Source organism: Felis catus, chromosome F2 (genome assembly GCF_018350175.1).
Source record: "Felis catus isolate Fca126 chromosome F2, F.catus_Fca126_mat1.0, whole genome shotgun sequence".
NCBI lineage: Eukaryota > Metazoa > Chordata > Mammalia > Carnivora > Felidae > Felis > Felis catus.
The window spans coordinates 41,656,015-41,668,818 of record NC_058385.1 but is presented as its reverse complement, the minus strand read 5'-3'; the positions used below and the strand labels follow the sequence as shown (position 1 = coordinate 41,668,818).

The 12,804-nt window shown below is 41.2% G+C and overlaps 1 protein-coding gene and 1 long non-coding RNA gene across 5 annotated transcripts in view; one reads left to right on the top strand and one right to left on the bottom strand.

Moving 5' to 3' along the window:
• The window catches only part of NDUFAF6 (NADH:ubiquinone oxidoreductase complex assembly factor 6), a 30,982-nt gene extending 28,352 nt beyond the window's left edge, over positions 1-2,630 (bottom strand). For 2 of the 4 annotated variants that reach the window (XM_019822914.2, XM_023248614.2), the window contains exon 1: positions 2,178-2,629. Coding sequence is in view for 1 of the 4 variants with exons in the window: in XM_011291403.3 (XP_011289705.2) it covers positions 2,178-2,374 (197 nt within the window). In the remaining 3 variants the exon portion in view is untranslated. The other 2 variants (XM_011291403.3, XM_023248613.2) reach the window with 2 other exon arrangements.
• Positions 1-12,804, top strand: part of LOC105261377 — a 116,076-nt gene that overhangs the window by 55,930 nt on the left and 47,342 nt on the right. The window contains exon 3 of the long non-coding RNA XR_006592725.1: positions 11,780-11,925. This is a non-coding gene — a long non-coding RNA (uncharacterized LOC105261377). The remainder of the gene's footprint in view (positions 1-11,779; positions 11,926-12,804) is intronic.

Here is a 12,804-nt window from a genome sequence, read left to right as displayed (position 1 = left end):
TACTGAACTCTTTCAGACAGAAATGCCACACTATGACGGTTTTATACAGCAATAGGGCGTTTCATTCATTCACTAATTGCAACATTTATTCAGGGCCCGCTATGCGCCAGCACTGTCTAGACACTGAAGATAGGTATAGACCTCAGTCTGGTAGGGAGAGACAGACATATGATAAATAAGCATATCTGCTGTCAGGACTGCTGTGCTATTTCCATGGACCTGTGCCACTGAAGCACAAAAAAGTGGTTCTCCAATGAGGTGGAGGGAGGATGGAAAACAGGTGCACTGTCAGACATCTTCACTAACATCTCCTTACCCCTTTATAGCACTAATTCCAAAGTCTGAGGCAGCCTTGGGGTTCCTCAGAAACAAGCCCCAAGATGCCTATGTAAATTAGGTTTGAGATATTCCCAGGAACCTAGATTCCTAGCAGAGCTCTGAATGGCTAACCCGAATTTCTGGCCTGGTATCTTTTCCAATATTTGGAAGCCTTGCATAAGATACATGTCCAAAACAACCTCGCATGAATAATTTCAGAGACCAAATTTTTCAAAGATTAATGGACAATCTGAAGCCAGAAAGTGCAGTCTTCCTTTCAAGTTTCATTTTGTTTTTGAATGAAACTACTATTGTGCGTTTGTTATGTGCAGCATTTTTACATACGTCATCGCATTTAACCCTCATAACCAGGCTATAACGTAGGAGTAGAAATTTACAAAAGAGCAAATAGCTGAATTTTAATGCAACTTTCCCAAATGATGAACCTAGGATTAATAAATGCAGATGAAGTATGCCTGTGAAATCCAGGCTTTTTAATAAATCACTAGTCAGAAGGCTCCATTCCACCCAAATATCTACATAGACAGACTAAGTATCTGCCCATTTGTGAATACATATTTGAGAAAACTGTCATGTGATACCCATAAACTATTACTAAAAGAATAGTATAATAACTATGTATACATATACTATAACATAGTGATGATACTATTACTTCTATATAGTAATACATAAGAAATTAGGAAGAGTGATTATTCACCTCTGGATAGAGAAGTTAGGACGCTCCTGGTGTCAAAAATTACCCTGAACAAGTAAGTGGATATGGGCGGTATACATTTTGATAACTTGTGTTTCTTATCAAAAAATTATACTTTAAAATATATAAAAATGTGTGTAACTTTTTAGGAATTTTGGCTTATTGCTCTGATTTCCACTATTGTTATCTTGTTTCCCCTGTAAGTAATCCACAAATAGGGCAGAAACATTATTTTAAAAAGTGATTAAAAACAAAACAAAATGCTGAAATGCATGAGAATTCTGTTGTTATGCTACATTTTGCTAAAATTGAATATAAAAAATTTGGATTTACTAGTCCAGTCAAATCCAAGGTAGCTTAATTATTCTAGCATTTCCCAGAAGTTCTTCAGACCAGGTACTTTTTTGAGCCTTTCACCAAGGTTATAAGTCAAAGGCAGCAGAAGGGCACCAGAGGCTAAGCCATTGATCTTTGCAGTCAGGCATAATTCCAAAACTGGCCCCTGCCCAGACTCACTAGGTCACCTGGTGGTGACCTGATTCTTCTAATGATTCCGCGCATGATTAACAGCGACTGCCATGCGCCAAGTCCTTCCGGTGTTATCAAGGCTGAACAAAACTGTCATTAGGCCCTAACTTTATGAGACTATTCTACTCAACCTCTGGTAAATCCCCTTATCTCTCTAAACCTTCGTCTCTTCATCCATTAAATAAGATAATAATGGCTTATACTGTACTAACTGTGCCCTTGCTTTGTGCCAGGCACTGTTCTAAATGCGTTAATCCTCATAACCCTAAACGGTAGGTCTACATTTGTGCATCACAATCTGTAAAGAAGATTAAGTAAACTACTTGTACTTTGCATAGTGCCTGACACAGAAGAACTCACTTAGGTAAAAATTACTAGCCGTCCGTCAAACTTTTACAAAGCTGTGCATGCAGTAGGTTTAGGTAAAAATTAAGGTTCAGTCAAGGTGACAGACGAGAAGTTTTGCCACGATTTCGTGGCCTGCGCGAAATTTCCGGTGGCCTCAGTCCCCGCCAACCGGCTCGCCCCGGCCAGCCCCGAGTCCCGCCGCGCCCACCCGGGTCCCTCCGGGCCACTCCCGGACCACCTGCCAGCGCAGGCCGGGCTCGCTCACCGCAGCAGCTCCAAGCAATAGCGGTCGGTGCCCGAGGCGCCCGATCCGCTGGCCGCGGCCACGCTCCGCCCGGACCCCGCGAGCCCCGGGAGCCGCCGCGCACGAGCCCACAGGCCCCGGGGCGGCCGGCGGCGGCACAGGCCGGTAACGCCGAGCCGCAGCGGGCCGCAGGTGGAACCCAGCACGGAGGCCGCCATGACACCGACGCCGCGTGCCCTCCGACCCCGCCACGCCTCCTCAGGTCCACCCGCCCACTTCTCAGCGGCGGGCTGACGGCCTGCGGACGCCGCTCGGAAGGGAGCCAGGTGTCGCTGTGCTCCTCTGCATCTGGGTCGTCGCCGCCGCGCTCTTCTGCTTTGTGGGTTCCAGAAAAGCCCCGCCGAAATCGGCGGACCCCACGCTGTCTCTCCTCCTTCCTTCCGGGTCCTTCTGAAGATGTATTTATCAAGGTAGGAGGATAGAGAATATTTTATTTGACAGTTTACTAGCTTCATTTATAACTTTTCAGTATTCACATAGTATGTGAGCCTCCTTTGGTACTCTTACCCGCAGTCTCTCAAATATTAAAGCTGGGTCTAGTTGCCATGACCTGACCTGGTCCAAGCCATCCATCTCCGCCTACATCTGGATCCCAGTGATACCTCCCGCCTGCCAGATTTGCCCGGTCTATTCATGCAGTAGCCAGGCTGGTTCTTTCTAAAGTGTACATCCGGGGGTGCCTGGGTGACTCAGTCGGTTGAGCGTCCGACTTCGGCTCGGATCATGATCTCACCGTCCTGAGTTCGAGCCCCAACGTTGGGCTCTGTACTGACAGCTAAGAGTCTGGAGCCTGCTTTGGATTTTTGTCTCCCTCTCTCTGCCCCTCCCCTGCTCTCACTCTATCTCGCTCTCTCAAAAATAAATAAACATAACATTAAAAAAAAAAGTGTACATCCGATCATGATCCTTGCTTGCTTGACAGCCTTTACTACTCATTGGATCAAGCCCTTCCATGATATATGCCCTCTATTTACTTTTCAGCCTCAACCCTGACTATTTACATTTGTGACTCCAGTTTAATGTTTCTCCTTAAAACCAAAGGAGTGTACCCTGTTGCATGGTCCTACCAACTCTCTCCAATTAACCCTGCTTTGGTTTTACTGCCAAGACTGCCTCTGCAGCCTATGCAGGACCTCAGTCCCTCCTTCATAATGTTCTCTTCTCTCTTCTCTGACAGACACACACTATTAGTGTTTTTGATACCACAATTTAGCCTGGTATGTAAAAGAAAAAAAAAAAATAATGCATCTACATTTCTAGTTCTGATCTCCTGCCCAGCTGGAATTTTCCATCTGGACATCTTGCCATGACTTCAAAGTCCACCAACTCCCCTTTTTAGTCTCTTTATTAAACTGGACAGTAATTCCCTTCTCACAACCAAGGGAAGTACTGTGGAGTCATCCTTCTGTCTTCCCTCTTCTATATCTAATGTAATGTGACTGATCAGGTCCATCAATTTCTTTTCCTTTACATACTCACATACTTGGTTTTGTAGCTGATACAAAACCTGGATTCAGATCCTGGTCCCACTTCCTACTATCTCTGCGACCTTTGGTGACAGATTTACCTTTTCTTGTACCTCAGATACTTGCCCTAGGAAATGGAAATAATAATAAAACCTACTTCATAAGGTTCTTGTACAAATTAAATGAGCTGATGTATTTAAGGCACCGAGGCAGTGTCTCGCCCGTAAATAGCACTCAACACAAGTCAGCTATGAACAGAAAACATTAAGAAAGACTTTTTAGGGGCACCTGGGTGACTCAGCTGGTTGAGTGGCCAATTCTTGATTTCAGCTCAGGTCATGATCCCAGGGTGGTGGGATCGAACACTGCATCAGACTCCATGCTGAGCTTGGAGCCTGCTTGGGATTCTCTCTCCCTCTGCCCCTTTCCCCAGCTCCCACACACTCTCTCTCTCTAAAATATAATTTAAAAATTAAAAACCAAAGAGTTTAAAAGGAGCAAAACGATTGTGTCTCAGTGGTAAGCTAGACATTGTTCAGGTTATTTGAGTCTAAGAGTTCTTGGTGCCTTTCATCATCTTTGAGCTATTTTACATTTCTCTAAGTTACAGAATATTGACAACAGTGCACATTATTCTTGTCCATAAACATACAAATCGTGTTTGTAGGAGTTTCAGTTGATTATTATTCTATGGATATTGACCAGTTTCGTATGTGTTAAGCAGATTTACTTAAGCATTCCTGACTGCCCATATAGTCTGGTACTTTGATTATTTCTTTGAATTGATTGCCACGTCTTACTGGTTCCCACACTAACTAATGAGTTAAATGAAAATTTTTTTTAATATTTCATTTGTTAAGTAATCTCTACACCCAACATAGGGCTCAAATTTACAACCCCAAGATCAAGAGTCACATGCTCTACTGACTGAGCCAGCCAGGCACTCTTTAAATGAAATTTTTGACATGTCTTCATTTTATAGCTATATGAAAGTCATGTTTCTACAGTTTTGTTAAAAACTATTCTTTAACAGCTACCATTAGCTATTATTAACTTATCTTCTATTTTATTTCCATTACCCAGTTTCATATCTGTCTGATGGACATATTTAGTTTTCTCACCTCCAGGCCAATCAATCTGTATTGAAAAATACCATTTCTAGTAATCACCAATTAATGCAAATCAAAGTCATGCATACTAAAAGTGTTATGAGCCTATAGATACATAAACTTTAAGGCAGAATTCCAATTAATGGAAGTAGAGGAAAAATTAAGGACTTTTAAAATTATGCTGTGGATAACACACTGTCACCAACTAACATTTATAAGAACATCTATTATTTGCTAATCTTGAAATTAATGTTTTTTTTAAGTTTATTTCTTTTGAGAGAGAGAGAGAGAGAGAGAGAGCAAGCATGGGAGGGGCAGAGAGAGAGGGAGACAGAAAATCTCAAGCAGGCTCTGCGCCTCGGAGGGTTCAAACGGAGGGTTCAAACCCACAAACCCATGAGATCATGACCTAAGCCAAAACCAAGAGTCAGACGCTCAACCAACTGAGCCACCCAGGTGCCCATTGAAATTAATTTTTTACAGTTATGAGCACATAAAATATTTCCTTAGTCTAATTACTTGATATCAAAACGAATATATTTGAAATAGGCATACACTTTCATTCAGTCAAGATTGCAATCAAGGCAAAAGCTCAGTGCTTAACTCCAAAACTGATTTTTATAAGTAAATAACCACAGAGGCACAATTTGTTAACTTGGCCTTTAGCTGTGACAGTTGCTCACTATATCCTTTCTGAATATATGACTCTCCATGGTGAGATGTTCCATCTGTGTAATTATGGATGAAATATAATAACATTTCTTTCCAAGCTTTAGTTCAATAAAGATTGTCCTGTGGTTGATTGCTATATTTTTAAAGAGCTATGCCTTATTGTCCCATAATATTTCTCCCCCTCTCATTTTTTTCATGGCCTCTGCCAAGAAGTGAGTTTCATTCCTTCTGTTAAAAGTCAGTCTGGTATTTTGGCTTTTACATGACACCTTGAGCATCTAAATGGTCTGGGAAGGTCTACACCAGACCACAGCTGGTTAAATCTCCCAGGATAAAAATACTCCACACACTTTCTCCTCCTTCTCCAAGGCCCTCAGGGATCAACTGACTTCTTGGTCCATTTTGTTTTGTTACATGTTTTTCATTATATATATATATTATATATATATACTATATATATAATATATATATATAATTATGTATATATATAATATATATAGTATATATATTATATATATACGTACATACATACATACACACATTTGCCTATATGTTTTAGACTTCTTTTAATGATATATATGTATATACTTTATATTCTTTAATTATACACACACACATATTCTTTAATGCTATACATATATATGATTAAAGGAAATATGGAAAATATAGGCAAATGTAGGGGGAAAAATCATGCTAAAACCAGTAATTCAAACAGTTACTGTTTACATTTTGGTATTAGATCTAACCTTTTCTCTGTTAATAGGCTTTTTGCTTGTTTCTATATATTGCCTCTATAATATTATTTGAATAGCCAAACATGGTCATAAACATTTATTATGCTATTATTTCATTCATTCTAAAGCATTTATTGAAAGTCTATTACGTTCCTACACAGTACCAGGAACTAGGATTCTAGGGTAAGCAAATAGACATGTTCCATGTCCTCAAAGAGCTTTATTCTTTTTTTATTTTATTTTTTTTTTAACGTTTATTTATTTTTGAGACAGAGGGAGACAGAGCATGAACGGGGGAGGGTCAGAGAGAGAGGGAGACACAGACTCTGAAACAGGCTCCAGGCTCTGAGCTGTCAGCACAGAGCCCAACGTGGGGCTTGAACTCACGGACCGCGAGATCATGACCTGAGCCGAAGTCGACGCCCAACCGACTGAGCCACCCAGGCGCCCCGAGCTTTATTCTTTAGTAGTAAAGACAGTTACACAAAAAGTCATCACAAATAAATATATAATTACAAAATGTGATAACTGCTATTGTGTTAATGAGGTTATGAGTTCAGCTGCTCAAATTAAGACACAAAATAACAGTGCTGCAGACAAAGTAGACATTGAGTCCTCTGGCAGTTTGGGTGCAAGCAGTCTCAGGTTGCCTGGAGATTCCAAGATCGCTGAGCCCCAGGCTCTTGCAGTCTGCTCATTCTACCATCTGAGGAGTGGAGTCTTCACCTGTACGTCCAGGATGGCCCACTTCTAGTTCCACATGGCAGCCAGCAGCAAGAGTGAAAGCAGAAGGGGCAAGATGGCCTTCTCTTTAAGAGAGTAGTCATTTGGTTTGGCGGGGGGTGGGGGTGGCTCAGTTGGTTGAGCGTCTGACTCTTGATTTCAGCTCAGGTTGTGGGGTCAAACCCCCTGTCAGGCCCCGTGCTGAGTGTGGAACCTGCCTAAGATTCTCTCTCTCTCTTTCCCTCTCCCTCTGAGAGGGAGCGTTTGCTGTCTTTCTCTCAAATTAAATAAATTAAATAAATAAGAAGTCATTTCTGGGGTGCCCGGGTGTCTCAGTTGGTTAGGTGACTGACTTCGGCTCAGGTCATGATCTCACAGATCGTGAGTTCGAGCCCCGCGTCGGACTCTGTGCTGACAGCTCAGGGCCTGGAGCCTACTTTAGATTCTGTGTCTCCCCCCGTCTCTACCCCTCCCCTCTCTGTCTCTCAATAATAAATAAATGTTAAAAAAAATTTTTTTAAAGAAGTCATTTCTATGCCATGGCATATAGCAATGCATGTGCTTCATTAAGCATTAACTAGTAAGAGTTGCAGTGAGTCTAATTTCAAATTTCATAGTGGTGATGAACATAATATATTAGATATTTACAAAACTGTTATGTGATATGAAAACATCTGTGATTTCATTTGGTGACAAGATCATAGTTACTGCTAATACTTTTATGCTTCGTTGCCTGTATTCCTAATTGAAGCAAATTCTAAATTTCCATTAGCCATTCATGAAAACACAGATGTAATTTTTTTCCCATTCCAGTTCACCGACTCCATGAATTCCGTGCACAACTTCCTTGGGTTAAGAATCTCCTGCTTTAGGGGCGCCTGGGTGGCGCAGTCGGTTGGGCGTCCGACTTCAGCCAGGTCACGATCTCGCGGTCCGGGAGTTCGAGCCCCGCGTCAGGCTCTGGGCTGATGGCTCAGAGCCTGGAGCCTGTTTCCGATTCTGTGTCTCCCTCTCTCTCTGCCCCTCCCCCATTCATGCTCTGTCTCTTTCTGTCGCAAAAATAAACGTTGAAAAAAAAAATTAAAAAAAAAAAAATCTCCTGCTTTAAGGGTACAAGCCAGAATCTGCATGTATCACATGTGCTCATATCTCATTAGTCAGAATTTAGTTTTCTACAAGGGAAGCTGGGAAGTAGTTTTTATTCCAGGCAGCCATGTGCCCAGTTAGAAATCACGGGTCCTATTATTACTGAAAATGAGGAGAATGGATATTGGGGTACCACTAACAAAAAAAAAATGAACTTTATACTATGAAAAAATTTAATAGTGAGTCCTAATCCAGATTATGGAGTCAGGAAAAGTATCTCTGAGAAAGTGCAGTTAAACAGAGATATGAAATATGATAAATAATAATAATAATAGTGCCAAACCTGTTACTTATTGAGTGCTTACCACGTGCTGGGCATTCTTCTAGTGTGCTGCCCATATTAATTCCGTCTCACAACAACCATGCTCAGTTCAGGGGGACTGTTCAGGTTTTAGCCCTGAAAGTCCTGTATCCCGGGAAACCCCTCAGTCTAGGAAAGACTGGATGGCTGCCACTGTGTTGGTGCTATTGTTGTCATCCCCATTTTATGGAAAAGGAAACCAAAACATGAAAATGTTAAGTAAGTTGCCCAAAATTACACAGCTAGTATTTGGCAGAGTCAGGATTTACATCTGGGAAGGTTGCTTCAGTCTACCTGCTTACCTGCTGTGTTAGTTTGCTAGGGCAGCTGTAATTAAGTACCATAGACCAGGTGGCGTAAACAACAGAAGTTTATTTTCTTACAATTCTAGAGGCTAGATGTCCAAGAACAAAGTATCAGCAGGGTTGATTTCTTCTGAGGCTTCTCTCCTTGACTTGTAGATGGTCACTTTCGCCCTTTGTTTTCACATGCTCTTTCCTCTATATCTGTGTCCTCATATTATCTTTTATAAGGACACCAGTCATTGGATTAGGGCCCACCCTAATGACCTTATTTTACTTTAATTGTGTCTTTGAAAACTTTATCTCTAAATAACAGTTACATTCTGAGGTACTGGAGGTTTGTTAGGACTTCAGCATATGAATTTGGGGGAAACACAATTCGAGCCCATAACAACTACTGCATTCTGCTACCAGGCGAAGAGTGTGTGTGTGCATGGAGGTGGGGGTAGTGTTCCACAAAAGAAAACTGCATGTGCACAAGCCCCGAATCAGTAAAGAGTCCGGCGCGTTCAAAGAGTGAAAGCCTTGTAGCTGGCATTTACTGAATGTGCAGGAGGGTGGACCACATGAAAATGGAGAGGTAAGCAGGAACCTTGGTGCTGTGATCTTTTGTAGGCCAAGTTGAGAATTGAGGATTTTAAGTGCACAAGGAAGGCCCTGGAGGGATTAAAGCAGGGGTTTGGCCTAATCCAAAAACTCAGATTTTAGAAGACAGCTCTGGTGCGTATTTGGAGAATAGACTGGAAGCAGGAGGACTGGTTAGGAGCTTCTGCTTGGAGCCTGGGCCAGTGTTGTTGGGGATGTGGACAGGTGTGGCAGTGGAGATGGAGAAAAGTGGGTGAATATCACGTGGTGAAGGTAGCACCAGCGGAACTTGCTGATGCACAGAAGGGGTCAGAGAAAGGATGCTTCCTGCTTCCTCCACCTGGCAGAACCCTTTTTGTACATGTATTCCCCTTCCTCCCTTAGAAGAGCCAGGTACCATCCTCAGCCCACAGACGTACATCTTACAAAAGAACCTAAGCATGGTATTTCCACTCCCATCACCAGTGATTGGTCCAGGCCAGTGCATGTTTCCCTGCTCTGGTCAATGACACTTAAGAAAAAGTCTACTGTGGGGCTTCTGAGAAATTTGCCTCAGTAATAAAGGTACAATATACAATTTCACTTATGAAGTATTATTGCCAAAAAGGTTTAACAGAAATCTAATTAAGCTTCTACATATAATTTTGAAGTTCACAAGAAATATAAAGAGGAACAAGATAAATGGCATCATGAGGAAATATATCAGAATAATTCAAAAGAAAAACACAATGTCATGAGAAATGAATTGGGGGAATGTTCTAAATTTAAAAAGACCAAAGAAATATCACAGCACCTGGGCAGCTCAGTCAGTTAAGTGTCCGACTTCAGCTCAGGCCATGATCTCACTGTTCGTGGGTTCGAGCCCCGCATCGAACTCTGTGCTGACAGCTCAGAGCCTGGAGCCTGCTTCAGATTCTGTGTCTCCCCCTCTCTCTGCCCCTCACCTGCTTGCACTCTGTCTCTCTCTCTTCTCTCTCAAAAATAAATAAACTTAAAAAAAAAAAAAGACCAAAGAAATATAAAACCAAATGCAGTGTATGCAACTTGATTGGATTCTGGTTTGAAAAAGATAAGCTATAAAATACATTTTAGGGACTAATGAGGAAATTTGAACATAGACTGTATATTAAGTGATATTAGGGAGTTACTGTTAATTTGTCTTAAGTATGCTGTTGTTGTGGATCTTTAGGAGACATATGTATTCTTAGGAAATACAGGCTGAATCATGTAGGTGTGCAGTGTCATGATGTCTGCAACTTACTGTCAAATGATACAGGAAAAAGAGTGAAGGTGGGAGGTTAAGCAATTGTGCCATGTGGCAAATGTCATCAGTTGTTGAATCTAGGTAGAGTGTATATGGGTCGCCATTGTACCACTCCCAACTTTTCTGTACATTTAAAATTTTTCAAAATGAAGAGATGAGGGGTCAGAGAGACACAAGGAAGACACATACCTCTTCTTCCTCTGGATGTTGTCAGTTTTGAATGTGATGCTCGTGACTGAAGCAGCCATCATGCAGCCATGAGGGAAACTAGCGTGGAGCATCTAGCTGAAATGCTGACCTGGCCCTGCAGCCCTGCTGACATTAGCAGTAGATGCATTTTCGGCCATTGGAGCTGCCTTCCTCCTAACTTTCTGTTATGTGAAAGAACCCATATTCCTTACTATTTAAGCATTTTGAGTTGAGCCATTATCTCTAGTGGAGACAGGAAAAAATACTAAAAATAGAGTAGTCAGGGAAGCAGCAGGGAAGCCAGGAGACAATGGTGGTAGAGATATAAATCATAAGTTGTATACAGTTTTGCTCTCTGCTTATCACAGTATAACATGAATTTTCCCATATCATTAAGATTTACTTATAAGCATTTTTATTCTTTTGGAGTAAGTAATATATTCCTGTGTTAAATATGGCCACAGATTTTTTGCAGCTACTCTCATCAGAGATGGTCTATTCCCCACCCCCTTGAAGCTGAGCTGGTTGGGTTTTGTTTTTGGTTTTTTTTTAAGCACAGTTAACATACAGTGTTATATTAGTTCAGTTCTACAATATAGTGATTCAACAACTCTGTACATTACTCAGTGCCCAGCACGGTAAGTATAGTTGTCATCTGTCACCATACAACGTTATTACAATATTACTGATTATATTTCCTGTGCTGTACTTTTCATCTCTATATTCATTTATTTTATACAGAAGTTTGTACCTCTTAATCCCCTTTACATATTTCACCCATTACCCCCACCAACCTCTCCTCTGGCAACCACCAGTTTGTTCTCTGTATTGAAGCATCTGTTTAGTTTTGGGGCACCTGGGTGGCTCAGTAGGTTAAGTGTCCGACTTTGGCTCAGGGCATGATCTCGGAGTTTGTGAGTTCAAGCCCAGTGACATGTTCTGTGCTGACAGTGTGGAGCCTGGAGCCTGTAACCGGCTTCAGATTCTGTGTGTGTGTGTCTCTCTCTCTGCCCCTCCCCCACTCATGCGCGCTGTCTCTCTCTCTCTCTCAAAAATTAAACATTAAAAAAAGAAAATTAAAAGTGGATGTTCCAGCCCTTTCGGATGAACTGCAACCCTGACAACTTCACTGCAACTGCGTGAGAGACCCTGTGCCACAGCTCCCCAGAGCTACCCGGCAAAGCGGCTTCCTGATCCTTGGCCCTCAGAAACCCTGAGGTATTAAATATCAGTTGTTTTAGCCCATTAAGGTTTAGGATAATTCATTATATGGCCATGAATACTAATACAGTGTCATTTCCTTTATTTACATACATATATACAAATATGAACATAGATTCTACTCTCTCCCCACCTTTTCATATAGAAGATAGTATATTGTTCACATTATGACATTAGCATAATTTCTCTTATAGGTATTTCCATAGAAGGTCATAGTGAGTTTCACCAATTTTTTATAGGTACATACTGGCTAATTTAACCGGTCTTCTAGTGGGAGACACTTGTTTTTTTTCTATTCATTCCCTGTGACAACTGGCACTGAAATTATTAGCTTTGTACATTACTTTTGTATGCTAATGCATAAATAAATTCCCAGAAGTACAATTTCTGTGTCAAAATTGTGTTTTGATAGATGCTGCTAAGTTCCCTTGATAAGGTTTATGGCATTTTGCACTCCTACTAGATGTGAGAGAACCCAGTTCTCTCAAAAGTTTTGACATTTTTGCCAATTGGATAAGTTAAAAAGTACTATTTCAGTATAATTTTAATTTACATTTCTATTATTCAGAGGGAAGACGGGCATTTTTTCATAGTTTTAGAATTATTCTTATATCATTTCCTGTAGACTGTCTTTTCATAAGCTTTGCTCACTTTTCTATAGGTTACAGACCTTCTGTATTGCTTTGTAGGAGCTCTGTGTACATGAGGGAGATTAGTCCTATGTCTGGGACATAGATCACAACTTTTTTTCCCAGTTTGTTGTGGCTTTGACTTTTCTTGTAAAATCTTCCCATGTAGAAATTTTGTAATATATTTTTATTTAGTCAGACTTTATCAATATTTACTTTCAATGCTTCTGGATTTTGAATCATCATT